The sequence below is a fragment of the Ammospiza caudacuta genome, chromosome 3 (assembly GCF_027887145.1).
Source record: "Ammospiza caudacuta isolate bAmmCau1 chromosome 3, bAmmCau1.pri, whole genome shotgun sequence".
In the NCBI taxonomy this organism is placed as follows: domain Eukaryota; kingdom Metazoa; phylum Chordata; class Aves; order Passeriformes; family Passerellidae; genus Ammospiza; species Ammospiza caudacuta.
In genome coordinates this window covers 60,405,533-60,432,337 of record NC_080595.1, presented here as the reverse complement: position 1 = coordinate 60,432,337, position 26,805 = coordinate 60,405,533, and the positions used below count along the sequence as shown (strand labels likewise).

The following is a 26,805-nucleotide window of genomic DNA, read 5'->3' as shown; positions in this document are numbered from 1 at the left end:
TACCATTTGTTGTTCATTTTCAATACAGGCAACAAAAAGACTTTTCCTCCTACGAATAAACTTCCTTTGAGATTTTATATACCAATTCTAGTGACAGATCAAGAAAGGACATAGTGGACTGTAACAGGGCATTGAATATATAGCATGTTTTGTCATTCAGGCTACATGACTAATCATTCAACACACCTGTCATTTAGAGCAAAATTATTCTTTGACTTAATTCAAGGTGTTGGAATTAAATAGCTGGCACTCACAGCACAAAGTGAGATAATCACTGAGCATGATAATTAGGGAAGCAGCTTCTTAAAAAAAAATTGGTTAGCTGCAAATTCCTTCTTCCAGATGTGCCAAAGGCATGTCTGCATGGATCCTCACCCTGCACTCTGCTCAGTGGCAGGCTGAGATGGCAGGATACGCCCCCACAGCAAAGGCTAAAGTCCTCTGCCTACAACTACACCATTCCTCCATAAGAAAAAAGGGTAAATGAGGGCCTGCAGGTTCACAGGCTAATGCAAAGTGTCTCTCTCCATCTGAAATGGCCCACCACTACATCCCTCATCAATATTTACAACTAATTTTATTATAAGACATCAGAGCCAAGCTGGCAGAGGAGCTTCCTGCAGAGCTGGTATGAGGTAGGTATGTGCCACATAGGTCTACCACCTGCACAGGGCAATGGTTTCATGGACATCTTATCTCTTTTGTGTGGCCCTGGTGGCACAAAGCAGCCATCTGTGGTTGATGCTGCTTGTTGGACATACCGTGGCTTTGTTTCAATGGAGCTATAGAAAGGAAATAGAATTTTTGGTGCATCTGGCCCCCTGAAACAGAAGATCCAGGCTCCATTTGCAGTTGTAAGCCCTGAGTAAATGTTTAAGAACCTCCTATGAAGTACTCTGTAAAACACTGGATTGGTAGCAGGCACTGTGGGATCAAAATATTCCCAGATGGAACAAAACCCAAGTGAACAGAAAGAAAGATTTCAGAAGACATGGAGATATGGGGGTGAAGAACAGTGTTTTAAATAATGAGACTACCTAGCTACTCCCATCAGGCACTGACACAGCATTCCTGAAAAAGGCAGGAAAAAGTCTAACCATGCTCAGGACAGGGACTGAATGTTTATGGCAAGGATTATAATGTTTCTGACTGCATAAGACTGATTTAGTGGTTGAGCAGATGCTGTCCAGCCCTTTGCATCATCTTCTGTTACAGCTAAGAATTAAAGTTAGGGAAGGGACCTTGTCAAAACTACTGGTTTAAAGATTTAATAAAGTCATCTTAGTGTTTACCATCACAAATCACAAGGAAGCAGCTCCTGTACCCACTGAAGCTGACCAGAGTTTCACTAATGGAAAAACTTCCACTTCTCAAATGGAGGTCAGACCAGGCCTCAGGAGAAAATTTATGACATGGATTAAACATAGATTTCTGTTTTGTTTGTAAAACCTAAATAACAGGCAGATGTTTTCCAGGATATGTTGACAGCTTGAAATCTTCTCTGGTGCTGACTTCAGCCAGGATGCCAACCTGCTTCTCATATCTGTGCATGTTGCAAAATTGCACCACCCATAGCCCCTTGTGGGATGCCCAGTAGCCAACAGCATCTGCTTACAGTAAATTACCTAATCAGACTTTTCTCACAAAATTCATTAACAATGCAGACACAAAATCTTTAGATTAACTTAAACTTTTATCCCATATTTTCTTAGGCATGGTATCTTCTCCTAGTGGTTAGGGAGTTATTTTTAAGACAAAAAGTATGCAATCAATTCAGTCTGTGGGTTTGGAGAATGTAAATGATACATAAAATTTCTGTTATAAAGATCCTTCGTTCTCCACCACAGTCCCCACATGAAGCCTTCATTGCCTTCACAGAGCATACAATAGGGGCCAATGGATTATATAATCTTCAGGAAGATGCTGGAGAAACAATCTGCTTAAATGAGTAGCACCTGCTTGAGCCTCCCTATCATGAAACCTTAATTCAGCAAGACAGTCACTAGGCTCATGGAGGTGCATGAATCCATAACCTTGCTGTTCCTATAAAACTCCATTCAAATACAGACAAATTGTGACCTGAAGCCCGGAGTTAATGTCCATCTCAGGCATGCTGGCAGCTTTACTCCCACCAATTCCCCTGCACTGAGCATAGCATGGACAGCAGCTGCAGAACTCCTGTGAGCTTTCACTACAACCACTCCTTCTGGTGCTCTGGAGCCCTTTAGGTGCTGGTATGAGAAGCAGAGAGTTATCCCTGGCCTTCAACACTGTCCTTTGGGCATCAGGAGAGAGAGGGAGATGTGACTGAAAGACTGAAGAGGTGAGGAGCTTCAGCTGGAAGCAAGAAATGCAGGGCTGCAGCCAGGAGAAGCAGGGGTGTAAAGACAATGCCTCCCTGGCCTGCATGGGAGACAAAGTAAGAGTGGAGGAATGAATACTGGTGAAGGGGAAAAGGGCTGGGCATACAGAGGAATCTGGGATGTGGAGGCAGGAAAAGGTTCTAGCAGCAAGAGGAGAGTTGTTTAGGGAAAGGGAGTCCTCAAGTCATAAGAATGTAGATGTACAAAGGCAGAAGGGTCTGCATCCCATAGTGCTTCCATCACTATCTAGGAACAGGAGATCTCAAACCTCTTCCATCTTGCTGTAACAGATGAAACCCTCAGAGAGCTGTGCCACATACCACTCTGTGTACATTTGGAACAACAATGTTTTGTAAGGAGAGCACTATCAGACACAGAGTACACCACTGAAGCTCTCCACTGTGAAGTAATTTTGTTTTAACACACCAGGAACCAGACTCAAAGATTGTCATTAAGGTCTAGATTACCAATCTTCTGAATAAGTGGCCTTTTTATAGCTCTTGGATATGTAAGAAAATGCCTCACGAAGCATGTGATTGACAATACGGTAGACAGAACAGGAGGGGATAAGATGGACCATGTTTTCCTGTAACATCTTATCTATCTGCTTTTAACTCTGTAGGTGCTCTGAAGGTGCTTGTCCTGCTTCTCCATAATTAGAATTCCCCTGCTAATTTTCCAGGTCTTTGACACTGCAGCTGTCCTCTGCTGAACATGGCCCTTGTGCAGCTGCATAAGGAGCTGCTGCAGAAGTTGCTCAGGTTCTAGCCCTCCCAAGGAGATATCATGTCCTCAGAACTCTTTGGCTTGAGGGAAGTCTCTGTGGAGAAGACTTCTTTAAACATTCTGTGATTTCTTGGTGCTTGAATGTTTCCCAGATAGCAAGAGCAGCTGCAGGGGCAAACCTGTGTGAGACTATGCTGGAGTCTGGAGAACTGTCATGATGCGGTCAGAAAAATATGCCTCATCATATGCCTCCCAATTGGCTACACAGCTCTGGCTTTTCATAATTTATTTATCTTATTTTATCATTTTGTCTATTAAGGTTTTAGATTAAGACCATGCTCAAAAAATTCTGTTTTCTAGGTTGAGGTTCTCAATCAACTACTTTTAATGCTCAGAACCTTCCCTTTGCCTACAAATTGTCTTGGAAAGAAAAGATACTTTGGCTGACACCATTTCTTTCTTCTGTGCTGTCCTAGCACAAACCCTATGTGCCTGTCCAAGAAGTCAATGCTCAGATCTTCAGATCACCACCAAGTAAGGCATACTAATTCCAGCCCACAATCCCAGTGCATCTTTCCACTGTGTGAGCAACACCTTCCACCAGTGCCTGAGAGACTGCAGACAGCAGTGTGTGAAGGGCTGAGCCCAAGGGAGCACCAAAAGAATTTCAGGCTCAGAATTTGAGAGACAAGTATTTGAGACACTGCACATCTCTCTGAAGGAGTAATCTGAATGCAGTCCCTCTGTAGCTGTTTACTTTGCCCCCAGTCACCACAAATTATTCCACAAATCTTCACAAATCATGTGAAGCATGCATTCGTGTTCCACCATTTCTGTCAGATGTTTTGTAAGATAAAGACCTAAAACTCCTGCTAAATTGACTTCTGAGCAATTGCCAGAAGCTCACCTTATACCACCAAGTCTTCTCTTCCAGCACATTTATGTGAACAGAAAGTAAAAACAGATGAGTGGGCAGCACTTCCCCAGCAGCCTTTAGGCATCAAATCTTGGCCACACATATGTTGGAATGGCCCACATCACATCAAGTCAAACCACGGGTCTATTTTAGCATATTTTAGTATATTTTAGTATACTTTCTCCCCAACATTTGATTATCTAAAAGATTAGAAAATGCATTTTAAAACAATATTTCCCTTGTTACTGATATGTGTTTTCATACACACAAACGTTTGTACACACTACTATCTGCTCCAGGGTTAATACCGTAAAGATATCAGGCTGTTGTGCAGTTTATAGAACAATTTGCTGTCCAACAGCATGAGTAAAATCTAAACCAGATATAAACATTTATACTAAGACCAAGAAAAACAACTGACAACTCTCAAAATTTGTTTTATTTCCTTAACAGAACTGAAAAGGAGTGGATCAAATCCTTACCGTGTGTTGGGCTTCAGGTTCTCAATGGGCAAATGAGTAGACCCTGCAGTCCTGGTTGACCACTTATTCTTTAAAAAGTCATCATAGGATGCACTGTAAACCAGATAGCCTGTAAACAGGAAAGAGAAATAGTTGTGAGGATTCTAATTAAATTTTAAATAAATTATATCCCTAGGTGTCACAGTACATTTTAAGGATAAAAGGAATTGAAACATCTTTGAATATGAAAGTGATTCCATGCCTAACTCTCCTGGAAAATCCTGGCCTGTAAGAATTTCTTATCATTAGTTAATAATGATGGAGCATTACATCAGAGGACAGCACCCAGTAGTAAATTCTGATTTTAAAAACAGTAAAGGCAAAAAGATGAGAGGTAATGCATTCACTGTTTTAAGTGACACATTGATTGTGCAGACACCAGTACAAGTGGTCATTTAGGAAAACCTTCCCCTTCTCCTCTCTCCCATCAGGAGAGGAACCCTCAGGAGAGTACCTGTTACCATGTCTCCTTGAGCAGGTTTGGCCCAGTCCACAATGACAAAGGAGTGACAGCCTTCGACTGCCACAACTGTGATGTTGTGAGGGGCTTTCAGGGGACGCTGATCTTTCTCTCTGAAGTCATTGGGAATGATTTCATCAAGGCTCTCCACTTGGAAATGTTCCAGGGCCTCTGTCAAGGAGCAGGGAGCTGCTGGATCCTTATTGAGATAGGTCACATAAGGAGCTAGAAAAGACAGGGAAGGGCAGCATTTAGTAAGGAGTTTGAGGGATCCCAGAGTAGCACACAGGCTGGCAATTTCCTTAAGAGAGTCACGTTTTGTGGTGCATTTTAAAATTCCTCACCTTGCAGGCCAGAGACCGCTGCCAACAAAGCATGGCTTACAGCCAAATTGATTGATGAGCAGGGGGAATGGGATATCAACATGCAGGTTTACCTACCCCACACCCACAACTTTATTACCAAATTATGCAAAGATGGAAGGACTGTCTTTGCTACAAGAGGCAGAAGAGAGCAGTCTGACTGCAGCACCCTCTGCTCGCTACCTCCAGCTCCTCTGGAAGGTGGGATGAAAATGTCACCCAAATTCTGCCTTTCCAACATGGGAACAGATCCCTGACACAGCCTTCAATCATCTAAGACTTTACAGGTCTAAGTGGTTGGTTCTTACACAAACATCCTGAAGCTGGAGCAAAACAACAAAAGAAACATGAAGAGTAATTCCAAGGTGCAGTCCAACCAGTTTAAAGGGATTGTTGTGGTCCCCTGGGTACTAAGGGACCAGGAGCTATGAGTGCCTACCTTCCAGGCATGTGCTCCCAACCTGTAACTTCTATTTTTAAAAGCTTTATACTGACTGGAATTGCACTTCAGTTCAGGAAAAGATTAAACCATCTTTTTATTGCCTTAAAAGTCACCGTAACATTCAAAGGAAGGACTATAAAACTTGCTTTGGAAATGTTTATTCAGTTGCAATAATACAATTCATTGAAATGGTAATATTATTTCCCTAGTGCCTTGAAATGTTCATAAACCAACGTTTCTTGGTTTATCTTATTGGATTTCATGCCCTAAAGGAATTTTTTCCAGATCTTGCAATGAAGTTAATTTTAGCCTCTCCAGCTAAATGAATCAAGAAGCACTGTCAGTGAGAGAGCTGAATAGAAACATCATGAAATTGTTTGGACAGGGAAACTGAAGATGCACTGGAAAAAGTTTTGGCATATATAAAAACAAATCTTTTTCTCCAGCAGCAGAGTTTCACTCTAAGCCACATGAAGCTTGTGGATATTGGAAGAGAAGCCAAGATATGTCAAAGATGATTCTCCATCCCCTGAACTCTTTTCTGAAATGCCAGGTGAGTCAGCAGCTGACTTGACCTCAGTTCAAGTGCCAGAAATATGTAAAGGGCTGCAGGGGGTGTCACCAGCCTGGGATGGAAGCTGGAATGTTCCCTACAATCTCCAAATCCCTCTCCTCTGGCCCCCAGCTGACAAAGAAGCAGAGCAGCTCTGAAGTCAGTGCTGCAACACCAACGTACACACTTGAATGGCTCATGTACACAGGAGACATGGCTCATGTAATGGGGGTTCCTGCACCAAATGCCTTCTACTGAGAAAATGTTCAAATACCAAAATCATATTTATCTCTAATGGATTTATTTTTTTGAAAGTTCGTATCCAAAGGGCCATTCATTCCTTGACTTTGGAGCACCTTTTGAAGCACACATGCTTGTGTAAGGTGGGTGAAATCACCGAGGTTGAACAGAGCAGTGGAAAAGAATCAGGTCCCCCAGAGGAAGACTCACACCTACATGGAGACTTGCCCTGCTGGAACTGCTGGTGTGAAGTCAGATGCAGTTAAGCTGAACTGGTGTAGACACTCTTGCTCTCTTACTCACTTCAGCTAGACCAAACACAATGCAGAACACAGAATAGAACACTTACACTGAAAGAGTACAAAGAGGTTTTTACCGCTTCAACAAAATCATTGCAGGCCCACGCATAAACATGCAAGCATTGAAGCAAGGAAATAACTACTGCTGTTTGGGTTTCCAAGGTGGCAATCCTTAAAAGGACCACACACACGTCTACTGGATGTGTTTGTGCAATGGTCTCAGCTGAAGGGCTGGCCTAGCTGGAACAAGAATCCTTTGCAGCACAAGTAGCAAGCTAGATAAGGCAAAGAGCATCCTTACCAGTGAAGCGTTTCTTCCCAGCAATGTCATATTCTGACACAGGGCCAGTGCCACCAACACCGGTCTCTGGATAGACAACCTCCAATTCTGTCGTGGTAGAAGCAGTGGTAGTGGTGGCAGTGGTGGTGGTTGGTGGCAAAGTGCTCTCAAAAAACTCGTAGTCTTCAGAGAAAATACAAGATGAAAGTGTTAGCATGCTTCATCTAATTTTGGCTTAACTATGAGAAGGGAAATAATTCTGTCATGGCCACAGTCCCAAAGAAGTGCTACACACCCCGCCCAGTGGGGCTACTGCACGCTCCTTACAGAACTCTTTGTAGAGGTTGGTCAAAGTTCAGCCTTGCAATAGTTTCTACCAAAGTCATGGACAGAGAGAAGAGTCTTTGCCCCAGAATACTCATGTCACTGCTGATTTAGACCTCACTCACACAGTTAAACAGGACAAAAACTAACAAATGTATTTGTAAAGCAATATCCTGAATGTGTATCTGCCACCTCTTCTCACAAACCCCAAGAGAAGATGGCGCAGTAACTGAATCCTGGCCTAAGCCCTCAGATGTCAAAGGAAGTAGAGAAGGGAGAGAAAAAAATTACTTTCTAAGAAAACTCAGTGTTGCAATTCTAAAGCCCTAGAGGTGGTTCAATACTGCTCTCAAACCCTCCTGTGACGGGAGGTGCGGAGTCCGGAACTTTCCAATTGTGGCCATGAAGGAAGGCAAACAGTCCCACATGAGCCTCATTACGTTCAGTCCTATTTAACTCAGTGTTCTTTGAAAAGCTGCTGTGCTACCTGACTGGCACACAAAACGAAGGGAAAGTAGCATTTGGCAACTCTGCCATGACCTCATGTAGGCTGGGAAACTCAGCTCATGTCCTTGAGTGTTTTGTGCTTAAACTGCTAAAGCGTGTGTTTTCTGCAGGTGACCTGCACCTAAGGGGAGGCCTGGGAAACGACCTGTGCACTGAGTATGAAGTGATCAGCATTAAAAGTACAAATGTCTATAATATCTTCCACTCAGCTGCTGCACTCTCTTTCTAAATGTTTTTCTGTTGTTGATTAGACTAAAGATCCAGCACTACAACCACAAATTAAAAAAAACTTTCATTGTTCTAGAACCATAAATTCTACTAAAAAACTTTTTGTGTAACTGAGGTTTGTACTAATCCACTTCCATATCTGGGGGCAGAAGCAGGAATTTGAGGACTAAGAGGGATAGAACATCCGATGTCACGGATAGCAGAAAGTGAATTTCAGTTCCAATAACTGAGAATTTGCATTCCCTGTGCAAACTTACAATTAAATGCTGTGACTTGACACTTCCTCTTTAGCTAAGGTTGTTATGCCCTTGATTACAATATCAAGATGGCATGAATCTAACTCTAAAAAATTATTTCCCTCTTTTCCTTTAATCTGATTTTAAATCTCTTTGATATAAATTCCACATGAATTAAGCAGATTATTTACTTTATATGTAGGTGATCTTATTCAGTATGAGCATGCTTAATTGTCCAAATGCAGACTACACATTAAAGAAACAACTCACCAAAGTATTTTGATTGTTCAGGGTTTGAATGTTATCTGGATTTTGTATTTTAGAGGAGGCAATTGACTTTGACGGGGCTGGAGTTAGAAGTTGTACCAGAGAAAGTAAATCTAGGATTGAAGCAGTGTCTGTATGACACAGCTCTGAAAAGTAATTTATTTCCTCAATAGGTTCCTGTTAGATTGCAGGACTGATAGAAAGGGACTTTTATGTCCAGAAACAGATGGTTTTAGATCCTTTCTCTTCACATGTAATGCAGAACCATTTTCCAGCTCAGCATCACTTGCTTAAGCTCCCATTTACCAATCTGCCTCCTTGAACCCAGTTCCAAAGAAAGAAGACAGAGAAAAAGGCAATATGTCACTTGCAATAGACTCCTACAGTTAACCCATACCATCATCATATATCACATAAGCTTCTGGAGTTGCTGTCACATCTGAATCCAGTCCTGAGAATGTATCTATTGACAGAGAAAGAAAAAAAAAATGCTGTAAGAATTCAATAAAATAATTCTGGAATAAAGTTTAATATAAAAATATTTAGCCAGTGTAATTGTAAAGAAAAAGATAACTTCCTGGGTTCCAAATAATGCAGTGACAGTCTGCCCTGTACATTGAGAATAACAGATGAGAAGCTGAGTGCAGTAGTCAGGAGTTTTGCTGGGGAAAAATGGGCTCAGGGCTACTACATAAAACTAAGAGTAACCACCTTCCAGAAGCTCTGCCCCAGGCCCCAGCTGCTCTGGAGCAAAGGTAGGCTGCCAGCAACTATATAAAGATCACATCTGGATTTGACAATATTTTATAGTCTCAGAAGCAGCAAATGTGAAAACATTATATGCCAAAAAAACCAACCAAGGAATTAAATATTTCTACCCAAATATTTTTATGGAGGTATAAAAACAAACAGCCCACAGAGCCATGACATTTATAGCCCATGTCAATGGTCTTGCAAGAAATGCAGCCCAAAAGGAAAGGATTTGTAGAATGAAGTAATTAGTGCTGGATTTTCTGGGGTTTTACTCTGCACTAGCTCTACTCTGATCCTATGGAATGGCTGCCCATTACAGGTTGGGCCACATAGGTGTAATCCTGAAGCACTGCTCTGCATTAGTTTCACCCAGCATGAATTCAGTTCAGGAAATCAGAGTGAGATTGCTCCAGGATGCAAATGAAAGCACAGCAAGGACAGATGATTATGAGGTGCACATCAAAAACTCTCTACTGATGCACCCCAAAACCCAATGCAGATGCACCAATAGATTTCCCAGCTGACTATTCCGTGATATTATCTCATTATCTCTGCAGGACATGAATCCAGCACCAGATACATCAACCATCAAGTACCTCATCTGTTGAATCCCAAAGGTTTTCCTGCACACTCTGAGGAAAGTGTTTCTCCACATTATTTAGGGAAGCCAAAGGGTACCCAAAGCTCAGCACAGTCATAAAAAGCCACGCAAACAAAACAAAAGCACTGTGCTGTAACCCACTGCAGGCACCATCAGAAGTCTCCCACGCAATGCTGGGGCTGGGGAGTGGCCAGCATTGGAACAAAGACAAGAGAAAGACAGCTTTGACCTCCAGACACTTCACACACGTTGGTCACACTCCTGTAACACTCAGTATGGAAGCAATAGTGTTATTTTCAACTAAACCAGAACTGCAAATAGTGCAAAGTTTCAACTGCCAATGTTAAAAACCTCACAAATATAATCTGAACGATACATTTTAATTTTGCTGATTTTTTTTTTTGGAACCAACAATTACTGTATAACTGCTTTTTTTCTCCTAAAATAATTTTATTTTAAATACACTGCGTGATTTTAATGCCAAAATATGCTTTAAAACACAGGAAATGGGTTCATTCTTGTCAGACTTTCATATATGAGAATCTGATATTTCCTCATGGTAGACTTTTGCAGCACTCTTCAGGAGATGATCCCCTTGGAAGTCACTTGTCTTCTCTGAGGGCAGTCAGTCCCAAAGTAGATTCTTTGCTGAATTCTGCACATCTACCCACAACTGGCCAACATCAACCAACATCTATAACGTATGCACTTACCTTTGACTGCCTATATCCAAGGAATAAAGAGGATCAGATATGCAGAAATTTGAAATCTTCCATGAGCAGATTTCAACTCATCCATGAGTATTAGCTAGTAAGTCCTTGGCCTATGTACAGCCCAGCAAAGCCAAATTTAATTTTCTATTTTTGTACTCAATTTCAGTTACTGTGCTTGTTTAGCATTAGCTGTGTCATGGTGACAATAAGAGTACTCTCCAACAGACCTCTCATTTTATTATTTTCTGTACACACTCCAGCTGCAGTTCTTCACTTTGCACCATCACCCTTTGCTGAATCTCTTGAGTAAACCCTGCCTGTAATAAATGGGGCCAAATCTTCCTATGACCACTTGCCACAGACTTTTGGCATCTGTAAGGATAGTCTAGCTGTCTTACTCCATCACTTGATTTTATCACAAGTAACGCGTGGTTAAGTCTCCACCTGTTTTTTTGCTTTGTGAGCTCATGAACAAAATTGAGTTGATTTCACTGACAAATCATGCTTGTGTGGCCAAACTCCTCCTTGAGAGTTAAAGATTGATGAATATAGTGAAAAGCTGGTAATAAATTCTGCTGGATCAAGAAGAAATCCTGACAGAGATAAAAGAATTTGCCAAAGCTTAAGTAGAACATTTGGAGCTGGGTTTTGGCACTTGCAGACCCTGTTTGTGAATAAAGCCCTTAGCAACAAATATCAAGCTTTGGCAGAAAAAGTATTTCACTAAACAATGTGGAGTAATTTCTAGACTCAGATTAAAGGGAAAGACAAGATAAAACTATAATTTAAAGTAATTTGGAAATGGTCAAGTGAAAATTGCATTGTTTTGATAACTGAGTAGTAGTTTAGCTCTCTTGAAATATACACTTCCATTGTTAAACAGTAACAGCCATCATTAAATAAATACCACAAAGATCTTTACTTTTCTAGCAAGTTCTTTGTGGAACAGGCAGACTGTTTTCCTGTGTTTATCTAATCCTGAAGCAGGTCACTAAGATTTGAAAAAATTGAAAAAGTCTCTTCAGAGAAGCTTTCCAAATTCCCAGGTAGGGACTAGTATTGTCGAAGCTATAAGATAATTAGCCTTAAGAACCAGGTAAGAAGCAGAAACCCAGCACCATCGTTTCAGCCTTCCACTGTGAGGCACTGGCAGACACACTGTCAAAATGCCAGGCACTTTATGAGTTACTTCAAGGCCATTCTCATTGAACACACAGCCTGACTAAAAACTTAATTTTCATTCGTGCCTCTATCAAGTTCAAAGATTCAACAAGCCCATCTGGTAGAAGGCAAAAAGCAGAATTTTTTATGTGTTCAGAAAATCACATGAAAATTCCCCAGCCCACAACTCTGCTAAACCTAACACTGCAAAGGATTTTGTTGCTCATCTTCTAGAGGCTACCTTCAGATTTAACCCCAGATGTATGTCATGAACTTCTACTGTTCTTACAATGTGAATTCTCAGAAGAGGTCCTCCAGGTACCAAATAGCACAGGCCAAAAAAGAGGAAACGTTACAGGATGTAATCAACATCTAAGATAAGCAAAAGGAGCTGCGGGGTGTGGGAGGGATTCTAACTACCAAAAATCATGGCTCCCTTTAGACAACTTTGAAAGTATGAGAGTGACCATATATAACAATATTTGTAACACTTTTGTAAGTACAATTAAGAACTATGAACTTTCTATAGGGAAAAGCAAAACTCTTCATATTAATATTTAATGAAGATATGATTTTTACATGTGTGTGTGTGTCTGTTGACATCTGTGCATATCTACACATGCAAGCATGCTTCTATAACTGCACAGTGTCAGAGGTGGCTAATTTTAATAAATACTAACACTATAACTCATTGTAATTTTACCTGCACAAGGAGCTGACATCTCTCACTCATTAACTGTCATGGGCCACGGGTAAGGGAATTTTGTTTTCTGCTTCTGAGATCTTCTCCCAGGTCTTTCCATCCTTAGACTCACTGTGAGTTGCTGGAGCCGCACCTTTCTATATCACTGCCCTTTTCAAAGTGATAGTTCAGCTTCCTAGGCCATGGTTTCATGGCCTACTTGTAAATCTACTTTGACTTAAGAGACACAGGTGTATAGGAGAAAGGTAAAGGGGCTTCACTAGACATTAAAACTGGCTGCTGCAGTTGTCAGATGTCTGACTGCCAACCAGCTGGTAAAGTTATGGCTGTGCTGCTATTGCCCATTGGTAGAATGAGTTGAGGATTAAAATAAGCAGCTAACTCACTTGCAATCCAGGTGCTGAAAGCATAAAACACCACAGGGAACAGGCTCAACACCAAAGGACTCTAGTGCATTTATATGTGTTTACTTTGGATTTCAGTTTGGCACCACAACCTAAGCTTTTATAACAGCAACAGCAAAAAATGACATGCACTGACACTGGTTCATATCTTCAGATATTAAAGAAATTAGTGTACAACTCTCTGCCTTATCTGTGCAGAGCCTGGGTTGCCTTTCACCAGCTTCATCTGTGCTGTGCTGCATTCCTGCTAGACAATCTATCTCCAAGGGCTGGCAAGAGAGCAAGAATCTCACTTTGCAAATGCTGTTTCCACCATGGCTCAAGAGAGAGACTTTTCAGAATTCATTGTGATAAGCGAACACAACATAGACAAAATGTATAGCTCCTCCAGCTCCTTCCCTGGCCTGAAATGGAATGAGAAAAACTTATATGTAATTGCTTTGACCACAAAGCTACTGGTTAGACTTGTACCCCTGTGAGTGAACATATAAAAGTGGATGTAAGAAATTTGCTGAAAACAACACAATTTCACAAAAAAACCTCAGCTTTGGTGAAAGTTGGCATTTGCCAGTGAAAATCCATTTATCACCCAAACACTTCTTCATATGCTCTAATCTCAGCTCCTACCTTATCAAATGGACCAAAATCTTCAGAGGCAGATTCTTCACCATTCCACATCTGTGTAACTGTGCTGAGACAAACAGCACAGCCACGGGAATTCAAACAGCACAAAAGGAAATTACCTTCTGCATTGCACTCTGGCAGGCCATCCAAGCCCAGGAGCAAGTTGCCTTCATCATCATACTCCCCGTAGGTGCCTGGAGGACAGGTGGGTGCGGGTTTCTCGGTGGGTTGCTCAGTGGTGGTCGGCTCTGGAGTGGTCGTGGTGCTGGTGGTGGTTGTAGCAACAGTTGTTGTAGTGGTTGTGGTGGTGGTCGTGGTAGTTGTAGGTACTGTTGTAGTAGTAGTTGAGGGAGTGGTTGTTTTCTTAACCATCTCAAGACCAATGAGAGGCTTTCCTCCAAGGCTTATTATTGGTTTATCTTGTGCACTCGCTACAGGTTTACTAAATCTGCTATGTCCAAACAAAGGTAATCCATCAGGACTCACCATTGGAGCACCCTTTTCATCTAAGAAAGAACAAAACCAAAAAATCTCACCGTTAATCCACTTCAGGTTTATAGGATTAAGCATTACTGTGTTTTATCACAGTAGATGCCACAAAAGCACTGAATAGAGTGAATAGAGCCTTCTGTAAGTAAACTAACAGAGAAGAAGAGTGTTACTTAGGAAAGAGCCATGGCTAAGGAAGCTGGAAAATGGTTCAGAAGAACCTCAAAAAAACCGCAGTGGTGTTCACATTTTTCAGCTGCTTGATAAACACTCCAGGGAGGATTCATTTCAGAATCACAATGTGCAGACAATAATGGCATTTCATCTAAGTCACTCTCATCAACTAACTGTTGATGAAATGTATGATGAATCCATATTCTGTTCCTTAATGTCAAACACATGCAAGGAAAATCTGGGATGAGCTGGCAAGATGCTATCACTGCAGATAAGCTTGTGTGCCAAATTCTGGTACTGTAAATATTCATGGTGGCCAGGTTAACAATGGGCACTGAATTTGTATTCAAGAGATCTGTACAGATGGACTGACATGCAAACAGCAGTCTTCAGAGAACACAAACAGGGTTTCTTACTATTTGTGGTCAGCTTTAGAAGAAAAAAATGAAACTAACACATCCATATGGCTGGTACAGTGCTAGCAGTGGGAAATAATTACTCCTATGTAAACAAAGATATAAACAATCATCAACCCTTATTCTACTCATCAGTCTGGCTCAGCTCTGGCTCAGTTCTGCAGTCCTTTCTAATGCTATACAAGTGAGATGGACTTGAGTGATTCTTGGAGTCTCACCGGGTGACTCAAAGCCTCCCCAGGTCCTGCAATGTGCTGACTTGAGGTACAAGCCACTCCAAATGGCTTGCAGGGGACCTGGGGATGCCTGAAGCATTCAACAGCTCAAATATTTGTACCATATGTACAACAACTACAGAGCTTTTCTCTGTAAGAAGGAAGTTGTAACTTACCAACAATTGTACGTCCATCCCCTCCTAATTTCACTCGGAGAGGGTTGCCTTGGGAGTCTTGGAGGTACTTTCCTTCAGCATTTAACACCAGCCCTCGGTCAAGATCTACAATCTAAAAGCAATAGATGGACTCAAGTTTAGCTAATGCAAGAGGAGGTGAAAATAAATTCAACGGAATTTCAATTTGCAGAAACAGAAATCCTGGGGAAATTCAGACTCTAAGTGTGATGCTTAGGAATAGCTACAGCACACTGGAACTTTTAAAACTTAGTGTATAGTAATCACTGAAGTACAATTGCTGAAGAAAGCAGATTCCCAGGAACTGGGGTCCAGAGCTGCACAGTCATATTCATATCACCTACTGTAGCTCTCGTGTGCAAATGAGCAAATCCTTTGATTTTCTTGGGCTGCACCACTCCTAAGGTGAATTCCTGTAATACTGATTTCAGTATGACGCTGAGTCATTTTGAAGATGGGATTTAGAATTATGTCTAACTAAAAAAAAAATTAAATGTTAGACTAGTTACTTTATTTTGAAACAGTAGTAAAAACAAAGTAGCTAAGATTTTAATTGGGGTAGGAGACTGAAGAAAAGCCTCTGTCTCGTAAAGCAAATATGTCTGAGAGCTTGGACTGAATTCCAGAGCTAACTGAAGTTAAAATTCAGTCCTTTTTGCTATTTCAACCCAAAATAGCTGAACTTTATGCTGTTTTAACCTGAGGTAACAGACACAGCCACAGAACACAAAAATGCAAAAGGTGTTAAGTACTGTGAGGAAACTGGGAAGGAGACAGAAACAGCAATTCCAGTTTGGCAAGACAGACTTACATCTGGTGCTGAGAAAAAGACTGCAGCAGGAAGGACAGCAGATTATGAGATCAGTCTCTGAAGCCCTCCAGGCACCAGATTTGGCATAGATCCTCTTGCTTTGCAAGGTGTTCATCCTGCTAGCAGCAATGCCTTCCCCTCAAGAGGCAGAGATGCCTCATGGCATTCCAAGGACCTCCCTAGCCCACTTCCCGGAATCCATTTGAAGGACTTTGGGTATCCTTGTCAAAATGCCTCCCTTGAATGTGACACACCTGATGCACTTTTTAATGTTCCTCTAATGAAAAGGGTAAGACTGAAGTGGCCATAAAATAAATGTGTTTATGTGTCATGCCAGGTGCAAGCAGCTCTGCTGATGCCAGGGAGGCTGATCACAAAATCCTACTGCTCAGCTCTTGTGAAAACATGCAGGAAGCAACAGCTCCTTCCCTTGCTTTCCTTGGTTAAAAACTCATTGTAAAGGATGTTAAAAGACAATGTATGGGCATGTACACAGCTTGTGAGGCTTTCCTATCAATGGTATCAGAGCTCTTCTGCATATACCTTGGGAAACATGAGGAAACAAAAATCTACATAAGTGCATTTAAAGCATTGTGACAGTTATGGAGGCACTTTTTATTTCAGAAGTCTTGCTCAGGAGCTTCTACCTGGAGTGAGAGTCTGGGAGAAGCATTGCTGAGCACATCTTTCACAGCAGCTATTCCAGGCAATCTCCACTCACAGTGCACAGCAAAGAGCCCACAGTGTCAAGAGTCCCCAAGCCACTGGGGAGCACAAATCTCATTGACTTTGATGAAAAAATGTTTCTCTAAATTTAACAGGAGCAATGTTATGGTTTAAAATTTAACCCATCAGACTGAATTTAAATTTAAATTTAAATTTAAAATGTTAAAATAACAAAACCCAGAATTTGTCTTTAGATTTCAGTGGAACAGTGGAAACTAAACCACTAAGAATAGCTTCACTTTAAAGCTGCATTGACTGAGGGCACTGCTTACCTGCGTTTTCTTAATGAAAATACAAGTACAATAAAAGGTCAAAACATCTTGAATTTAGAGAGAAGGTCACCCTACCCACTTTGCTCCTTGAGGGCCATTGATTACTTTCTGTCCGCTTGGTTTTCCATTATTACCAGGAATTACTTTACCATTTCCATTTCCGTTTCCATTTCCATTTTTCATTGTAAGATTTGGTCTGCCATTATAACCTGAAACAGGGAAGAAAACATACTATTCTGAAGAAAGCTGTGCAAGCCATATTTTAAATTGCAAGTAAATGCATTTTCTGGCTGATCTGAGTATAAACAAGAACAGAAAGAGGCCTCACCACACTCCACAAACCAGGCACTCCGTTTCTTCTTGGAGCAACTGTTGTGACACTGTCAGATTTTTGCAACTGACACAAGAATCTGAAATTGTTCTTCTGAAGAGGTTAAACACTCATTGTTCATCTCTATCTTGTTAATTTGGTCTATTTTTTTTTCTTAAGAAAGCAGGGCAACATTTCTTCATGGCACTACAGTCATTAAAATGTTTGTGATCTTTGTAAATGATCTTTCAGACATGAGATGAAGGAAGAAACCATTATTAAACACAACCACTTGTTCAGTCATCCTTATACAAAGTTGTAGTGACAAACTGAAATGAGAAGGCATAGGAATTATCTCTACTCCTATATTTTTAACTTGGAAAATGAAGGAATCTCCTTCTCTAGCTAAAAAACTACTGCTAAACAGAAGTACAGTCATGTCAGAAGTGGAGAAGCAGTAGCACTGAGCTGTAGGCGCCCCAGCTCTGAAAGGGTAGCAACTTTCACATCTTATCTCAGAGACTTGCTTCCAGAAAAATATAGTGGGAAAAAAATATAGACCGGGAAAAAAAATTAACTGAACACTTGCTGGCTATAACTTCACAATTGCATTGCTGGTAGTAACCTTAAATAACCTCCATAGAGAAATCTGTTATTTTTTTCAGTCATACATCTCATCCCCCATGGTATTATTCAAGGTCTACTCCCACCTTAAAGATCTTTAAGCTGGTGAATCTCTACACAACACTGAGTCTGACTAAAGCATATCAGATGCAACAGCCCAGATATACAGTCCTCATTGTGGAACAGGAAGGCCACTTCAAACCAAACATTACTACCTACAGAAAACACAGAAGGTATTTACTAAAACATTCCAGTCACTAAATACTATTTTGGATGTCCATGCATTGGAGGGAGAAAAGGTATTTCTACCTAGCAAGGTCACTGAGGCTGTCAGGGATTTTCCATAGGTGACATGAAGAATAAATACCTTGATCTGTAGTGGACCCTCTATTCTACTAGGTCTGCAGATATTCTGTCAGAAACAAGCCTCTAACTTTTGGGGAAATCACAGCCATAACGGTACTAGATGGTCTAGCTGTGATGGGCAACAGGTATAGGCAACAGATATGGGCAATCCTGAGCTGCTGGTTAGAAAAAAGAGGAAAGTGACTTAAAAAATCATCAAAGAAAACATGGAATGCCAGGGCATCATGAGGAAACACTTCACTGTCTAGGCATGGGCAAGGTGGTACTATGGAACCTACAAAGGGCTTTTAGCAATCCATGATGAAGAGCTATGTACCTGAGAGGCTGGCATATTCTGAGTACAAATGAGCTTTCAATGAGCATTTGGTGAAGTCATTGCTCAATAAGGAACTTTTCCAATTTAGCACCTAACTCTGTCACCCTCTTTGCGGATCATGGGATCCTGTGCAGATCAGACCACAGGAGAAAGGGTCTGGGGCACCACTTTACACCAAATAGGCAATATCCCCAAGAACTGGGCTTCCCAGCTACCACCAAAATAAAAAGCAACGCATTATACTAAATAATTGAACCTGTATCCTGCTGGAGGACTTTTCATCTAACTGCTGACTCTAGGAAAAACACAATTAGTGACATTAGTACAACAAAGGCAGGATACCTGGTCTATAAGGAGGTCTAACAAATTGGCGCTGGGAAGGGCTCCCTAGCCTGGAGTTCAGTAGTCGCTGACGAGGAGATGAAGTGGAAGAAACTGCTGGAGAAATGGTGTGTGTGGTGGTAGATGCAGAAGAACGTGGCCAGACAAAGCTTGGTTTAGATGGGGTATGTTTTTTAGAGGACTGAGTAGTCTGTGATGCTGTGGCAGAGCTTCTTGGTGATTCAGGAGGAAACATTTTTAATATTGAAGGTTTTTCCATCTCTTCTTCTTCAGAACTTAGTTTGTGAGGTAGAAGAGTGTCCATAGATTTTCTTTTATTGCTAGCAGTGTCTTCATATACATTTTTGTTACCTCTAGAAACAGAAGGGGACCGTTTTGCAGCCAAAGATGTGGGTTTCTCTTCCATTTCTTTCTGATCATATTCACTGTAATAATCATCCTCTTCATTAGAAACTGACTGATGAGATTTAGATGAAGAGAGGGAAGGAACTTTTTGAGGAAGTTCAGTGTTAGACATTTTTGAGGGCAACAAGCCCTTTTTTTTCTCTGTTTGGGATGCTGTTCTTGTAGCAACCCCTGAGCGAGTAGGCAACGAAGGACGAGTTTGTCTTGAAGTGTGTGACAGCCTTTGATTATACTGGCTGTCTTTTGCTGTATCACTGGCAGAACTGGAGTCTGGCTGAGTGTGTTTTGGCTTGTAGGAAGGTACCTGAGAACCTGTCTGCTGTTGCTTTGATTGAGATGAACTTGAGCTTCCCTGAGAGAAAGAAGCAGATAATCCCCTAGAAGAAGACACCTCTTTAAGAAACACAGAGTGCCTGCTTGCTCTGTCACTGCCTTCTGTTTCATCCTCATCATCCTCTTCCTGCAACTCTTCATTACTTTGGGATGAGACAGAGCGGTGGGATGGGAGGCGTCGGCCCCTTGAATGCAGGATGGAAGGACTGGTTTGTGCCCTCTGTGGAGGCTCTGAGTGGGAAGTCTTCTCCACTGGCAGCCGAGAAGAGAGTGTCTTTCTAGGCAAAGACTCGCTTGGTTTTGATCGAGCAAGCTTTTCTTTTACCTCTCGATTGCCCTGCTCTTCAGGTTTGGATTTGGAAAGAGATGACTGCAAATGAGAATGTTTTTCTGGAGCAGCTGTTTGGCTTTGTTGTTCTTCTGAGTCAGAGTGTGGTGATTTTTCACCATATGTCTCTCTGGAGCGAGAATCAGGACCAGGATTTCTTCTCTTGGAATGGATTGCTGAAGAAGACTGCCTGGAAGAGGGCAAAGAAGGAAATAAGGGGTTTTCCTCTTCTGAGTCCTCCCTATAATTCTTATCAACATCCTTTCCATTGGATTTGGCACTGGTGGAGGAGCGAGAACGAGGTGAAGTGTAAGCAGGAACAGCAGACCTTGATGAGCCTGCCGCCGCAGCTGATTTCGAATCCTTCCATGTGCGGGAACTGGAGCCTGAGGATAGCCTTGTTTGCTGTGACCTAGAACTTGGTTGTTCTGCTCTGTCCTCTGCTTCTTCACTGTCAAACTCATTACGGCTATTATGAGCGTGGGAGTCTGCTGATTTGGAAGCAGGTTGGTGTGAACGGCCTAGAGAGCCAGACCTACTGCGATGGCCTGAGACAGCCTCGTGAGAGACAGCAGACTGCCGACTCGATGGCGAGGCCTGGCGACCGGGCTCTGAGGCTTTAGAAGACGCTTTCACCAGCACGGGGTCAGGCTTCCCTTCCACATTACTCACAAGACCATTACTTTTGGCAGGCAGAGGCTGGGAAGAGGACTTAGAAGGCACATTGTTGTTGCTTTGCCTCAACTGTTTGGTTTCATTATCTGTGTATCTGGGAACGGATGAGGCAGAAGAGTGTCGTGCTGAGGATGGTAACAGTGCTGGTGGCTCACGTTCCTCTGTGCTCTTCTGGCTCGACACCTCAGATGTGTGGGTTTGGACAGACACCCTTCCTGAGGCAAGGACAGGGTGGATTGGCCGACTCAGGGACAAGGGTTTAATATTCCTCCTCTGATCCTGGGCTTTTGGTGGTGACGTTGTAGCTTCCTGGGATGAATCACGATCATCTGTCACCTCAGTGGATTGGAGGTCAGATTCCAGCTCTCCTGTCTTTCTAGAAGGTAACTGAGATTTACTTAGGACTCCTCGAGTCAAGATTTTGTTCTTATACTCAGAAAGAAGACTCTTTTTATCACTAACACTAGGTGAATGAACAGGCAGCTGCTTAGAAGAAGGTGACAGCTGGGCTTTTGAAGAAACAGAAGAACTTTGAGAAGGAGATGAGCCAGCATTCCCAGTCTTTTTAGCCTCTGAATTATCTTGGATATTTGTCTTTTGCTGAGCAACTGAATCCTCATGAGCAGCTAGAGGCAAAAAGAAGTGTTTATTTGCAACAATAGAAGATTCATAAAAACTGACCAAAAGCAGAAAACACCCAGGTAGCAAGAACAAAACTTATGAGAATATGGGACAATAATTATTACTGCATTAACCAGGCTGTGGAGTCCAGCCAAGATAAGTTTTGGGTTGTAGGAAGGTACCTATGTGGAATTACTGTAGCTTGGGTAAAACTTAGAACAATTAAAATGAAATATCTAAAATTAGGAACTGCAACACCATTTCAGGGGAACCAAATCTTCAGCAGAATTTAGTCATGTGGATGGCACGGTGCTGCATTATCCCATGTTAGGCTGTGGCCCATCTTTTTAGCTAACCCAGCAAATATTCTGTCCCTACAACAGTAACTTTTTGGCAAGAGCCAAACACAGGGAGTAGTATCTAAGACACTAAAGTGACTTTTAAGAGTGGGAGCTGTCAGGAACAGAGTAGTCAAAACCCCAGAGCATTGCACTCATTGGCTTTTGGATAACAAGAACACATAGTGTTGTCATAGATTATGGCATGCATTTATTTAAGACGCTAAAATGTCCATAAAAATAACTTTTTGCATGCTGCAGAGTGACAAAGACTTATTTGGGCAATATAATGATGAAAAGAGCAAGCAAAAACAATACCAAGGAACTCAAATCCCACAGGTCAGATAGCGTGCAGAGGAGTTGAGTCAGTAAGAATTAACACAGCTGGGACCAAGGCAAGAGAGTAGGTGAATTACAGCACTGGTTCATGGCTTGGTGCTCACCTGCTGGGATGGCGACACTGAAGGCTTTTGACTGAGGACCCGGTCCCCTCCTGTTTGCTGCGCGAATTTTGAAAATATAGCGCTCCCCAGCCTGCAGACCATCTATTATGGCTGATGTTGTAGCTCCAGAGTAGGTGATGGACTTTGCTCCAAATGGCTTGAGAGCCGGGGCGTATGAAAGAATGTATTCTGAAATGATTTGGCAGACGGTTGGAAGGAGGAAACTGAAAACAGTCCTGTTTCCAGCGCACAGACTGTATGGGTAGGATGAATTAGAACGTGCATTACTAAAATTAATACACTGGCAATGCACGCCGAGTCAACAGCTGGAGTATAAAGACATGAGAGAGAGATACACGTATATATGTAGGTTAAGTTGAATATTTGTTCTTATTCAGAAGAGATACTTCTACCAGAAAACATCAGCGCTGCAGATTTGCCAAATGGTAGCAACATCACATCTGTCCAATAAATTCTAAATATGACACACTGTGCTTAGCCAGAGCTAGGGTAAAACACCATGGCAGAGAGAGCAAAGCAAGGTCTGGTTGCCACTTTGAAACTCCCCTTGCTCTCACCTTCGAGTTTTGAATTACTGTGATACCTGTGCTCTGTCTTAGCTTTCTGTGTAGAGAGAAATTTCACCCCTATAGGAACAATTCTGGGCATGAAGAGGAATCTTCCCATTATACTCCCAAGAAGTGCAGGTGAAATGTCAGATATGTGCAAGCTCTGTTTTCTTTTCAAATCCTCTGTAAGAGGCACAGGTATCAGACAACACCAGGGTTTTGATAATAAATTTCACAGGCTGCCAGCTTTCTCTGTCTACACAAAAACCCACAATAATACCTGAGGAGCCACAGTGCCACAATGAGAAAAATCTAGAATATAACAACATCTTTTTTTTTTTTTCTGAAAGTGACCCCATATTTATTGTGTTAAGAAATAAGGCATGCACAGTTCATCAAAATCAAGGGAAAAATCATTTATATTTTATATGCAAATAAATTTAATGCTCCACTGAAAAACAAATCAAGGTATCGGAAGGCACGAATCCTTTTTCTTTGAATGTTTTTTCTTTTCCTTCTTTTTACACAAGCATTGCTTCCATAGCAGAGACATTGGTGTAGCTTCTGATAACTCTTAAATGACTACTGGAGAACACCGTTTCCCATTATTTTAATATGTGGTATAAATACAAAAAAGGACAGGATTGAAAAACAAAAGGATCAAAAGAAAAAAATTCCTTATTACCACATGGTATCAAAATGACCATGAAATGCTAATTCAGTAATTTTATTTAGCCAGTAAAAATATCTTGTCATTTATTTAGTTTAAAAATAAGACATCTCCTGTAACACTTCATACTCAAACAATGATATATTAGATGTGTATAAGCATTCAGCCCTTAAATATTAGGTATCTTTATTGCCTTGGATGAATGATCTAATAAGAATGCAGACAAAACTGCACAAAGGGCTACAGATTGGTCAAAATTAGGAGCAGACTTGAAATATCAGATAATGTCCCTGCATGACCCTTCTTACAGAAATAATGATTCTTGGACACAACTGCAGCTCCGTTGAAGTAATTGGCAAGATTCTACTGACTTCAAAAAGGGAAGGAATTCCACCACTGTCCTGAAGAACACATAAAGCAGGTCTTGCAGACATGGTGTACCTCCCTCCAGGCCAATGATTTTTCAAATCCTGAAATGCTGTAGCGCTGATAAGGGACCTCCAACAACTTGTGCAATTTGAGAACACAATCTCGTTAACCACTGAAGAACAGGAGGCTAAAAAATCAGCCTCATTTTCAGAGGGAAACAGGGAAAAATCCCAGAAAGAGCTTTTCCTTTAATTCTATGCAAATCTTAGCCAACTGGCAAACTATCTTTATGACTATGTCCAATAACATTATAGTACACAAGATTTATGTCTGAGATCTTCTGAAATCAGATTTGTGTTTGCTTCTTAAGCTGAGGATTTCCTTCCATGACAAACTAGAAATAAAACACAACATAAACTCACTCACTTTCTTGGCAACTACCCAACTTTTTCCTCTACAACTAATTCTTTAAAATCCTTCTGGAAACTTCCTTCTTGAGCCTCATTTTGACCTGCCTATTAATGGAAGAAGAGATAAAATGTGCATGCATGATACCCCAGGAACCTCTGTGACATGCCAGGCAGACAGTGACAGTGGCTTCTCAGTGGCACTGTGGAGACACTGGGCTGGAAACATGAAAATCTTGCTTAGGTTTAATCAAATGAAAGAATCCTGGCACAGCCAAGGTTCCAGCTTACTGCAGGGCAGCAGTCTGCCTTTGAGAACAACAGCTCCTTGAGGGAGTTAGAAACCAACAGTGAAGACTTACCTTTGACTTTTCCTTCACTCTCTGGAAGAGCATCCCAAGATGCTGCTACAGAGGTTGGTTTCCCCTTTAATGGCCAAACATCCAAATTTTCAGGTGCGCTGGCAGGAGCTGGGAAACAGCCATACACAGAAGAGGCAAGTAAGAATCAGCACAGCATACACCTTTTGCTCCATAGCAGAGATTCCTATGCAGCTACTTCAAAGATAAACGTGAAGAGTACACATGGCTCAGGTCCATGCTTGTCTCTGTCACATCTCTCAAAGATAAATGTGAAGAGTACACATGGCTCAGGTCCATGCTTGTCTCTGTCACATCTCTCTCTCAGACTGCCATAGCAAAATTTTATTCCATAATTTTAAGAAAAGGAAGTCTACACAAGACTGCTATGGTGGCTTAGCCAGAATGACACGGTAATTTGTTTGTTATGGAGCATTTCCCTGTACAAAGGGGCCTGACAGCTTCTCCATGGTGGAGGGAGGATTTTAATTTGTTGTCCACAAAGAAGAATGGAAGCCAGGTTGCTCTTCTCAAAGGAAGGGGCACATATAGCTGCAGGGGTCCAAGGTGATGAACCATCCCACAAAAATACCTAAGCCACTTCCCCTTGTTCTCCTTGCACCACAAGAGCAGCTGAGTGCACTCTCCTGGTGTGCTTCACTACCACAGGGATGCAGGCAGCAGCACTGAGGCCTTTCCCACACTCTCAACCCTCTGCTGCCCCAAGCAATCACTTGGGGCTGGCTTTCCCTAAAGTCAGACCTGTTCCACAGCTCAAACCCTATGCCTTGTGTTTGCCCAAGGACCCTCTGAATGCATACCTGCCTCTGGGGTCCGCTGGTAAACAGACACGCTCCATTTGCCTTCCTTTTCTCCCTCCAGGATCTGGATGGCAAACTCATACATAGTGTCTGGCAGCAGGTTCTCCACCAGTGCCCGCCGGTTGGGCACCTGCTTGTAATCCCACCTTGCCGATTCCCCCTTTTCCCGATAGCGAACATTGTACTGCCTGGCACCAGAAACACAGGAAAAGGAAAGTGTTCATGTGGGAGCCCAGCAATAGCAGAACCAGAGTGGGACAGGGATGCTTTGCCCTCAAGTAGCCTGCTGGAGCTTGGGGAGGAACCTACCAAAGTGCAAACAACAAAGTACCAACAACAAAACCCTGCATGTTTTTTTCCTTTCTCTAATGGAGTGTGATTGCTTTCACCCCAAAGGATGGATTCTCCAAGATGGTTCTTTCAAGATTCTTATTCAAAACTGAGCCAGGCATGCTGGGTGGTTCCACACCCCTATCTCACTGCCCCATGGCCATGAGCATGGCTGGATTGCTGGCAGGCCCTTGCTCCCAGAGCAGCACCAGTGGCTCAGTTCCCATCTGTCTGCCTACATAACTGCTTCCACAAAGAAACAGAGAACATCTAAAATTACTAGTTTTCCTGCTGTGACTCTCAGGGCACTTCAGCCCCAGTTTGCACAGCTCTTCAGTGTTCCCAGGCCGAGAAACACAATCCAGTGCTTTCAGATCTTTGGCAGTTTCCAGCCCATTTCCTTGTTTGTTTTGGTCTCCAACTGCTGCAGCATGCTGCCACAAGCCAAGCTCTCACTCACAGGAGCCCCAGCCTGCTCAGCATCAGCTGCATGGGGTTCCTGGAGGGTCAGAGGATGCAGGGTACAATGATGGGTGTCTTTCCCACTGCAGTGATGTGTCTTTCCCACTCCACCCACAGCATGGTCATCTCAAAGCTGTAGTCTGCTTTGACAATCAATCCAACACTTCACCTCTGCGGGCTGTGCCTTGTCCCCCACTCCTTCTTTGCCCATGCATCTTTGGGGATTTGCTGGCTGTGGTGGTGTACCAACACTGGAATAGCCAAATAAATACCAGAGCTGGTGCTGGCAACATTTCAAAAGAGAGGTAAACCCCTGTAGTACAACACTCACACAGGTCTCTAAATTCTAATGAGCAGGGCGCTAGGAGGCAAGCTAAATTTTTCTCATAACCAACAGCAATTAAATAAATGCAAAAGCATTCAGTAGAGCATTGGAAGCAGTTCCCCTTCAGTACTCATTTAAAAACCCAGGACTAAGTACCTATTTGCTGCAACCTTCCTCTTTTCATACAGTGGGTCAGTCCAAGTAACAAGCACAGACTGAGAGGACATAACTCGAACAGTTATGTCTTGTGCCACCTCCACCTCTTCCTCCTCTGAAAAGGCAAAACAGAACAGCATATCATTAACAACACTGGAGTTCTCATAAAAAACAGCAAATGTCTTCAACTGATGCAATAATATTCACACAGCACAGTTGATTTAGAAATACAGGTGGGAGTAGAAAACTAATTGCA

At 42.1% G+C, this 26,805-nt stretch overlaps 1 protein-coding gene across 1 annotated transcript in view; it reads right to left on the bottom strand.

Annotated features, from left to right (window-relative positions):
* The window catches only part of FNDC1 (fibronectin type III domain containing 1), a 62,478-nt gene that overhangs the window by 10,573 nt on the left and 25,100 nt on the right, over nucleotides 1-26,805 (bottom strand). The window contains exons 4-15 of the mRNA XM_058801490.1: nucleotides 26,550-26,664; nucleotides 25,277-25,464; nucleotides 24,459-24,566; nucleotides 22,082-22,270; nucleotides 18,939-21,305; nucleotides 17,056-17,189; nucleotides 15,154-15,265; nucleotides 13,803-14,189; nucleotides 9,122-9,187; nucleotides 7,184-7,345; nucleotides 4,981-5,211; nucleotides 4,488-4,596 (exon numbers count right to left, since the gene is read on the bottom strand). Of these exons, the coding sequence (XP_058657473.1) occupies nucleotides 4,488-4,596; nucleotides 4,981-5,211; nucleotides 7,184-7,345; nucleotides 9,122-9,187; nucleotides 13,803-14,189; nucleotides 15,154-15,265; nucleotides 17,056-17,189; nucleotides 18,939-21,305; nucleotides 22,082-22,270; nucleotides 24,459-24,566; nucleotides 25,277-25,464; nucleotides 26,550-26,664 (4,168 nt within the window). The remainder of the gene's footprint in view (nucleotides 1-4,487; nucleotides 4,597-4,980; nucleotides 5,212-7,183; nucleotides 7,346-9,121; nucleotides 9,188-13,802; nucleotides 14,190-15,153; nucleotides 15,266-17,055; nucleotides 17,190-18,938; nucleotides 21,306-22,081; nucleotides 22,271-24,458; nucleotides 24,567-25,276; nucleotides 25,465-26,549; nucleotides 26,665-26,805) is intronic.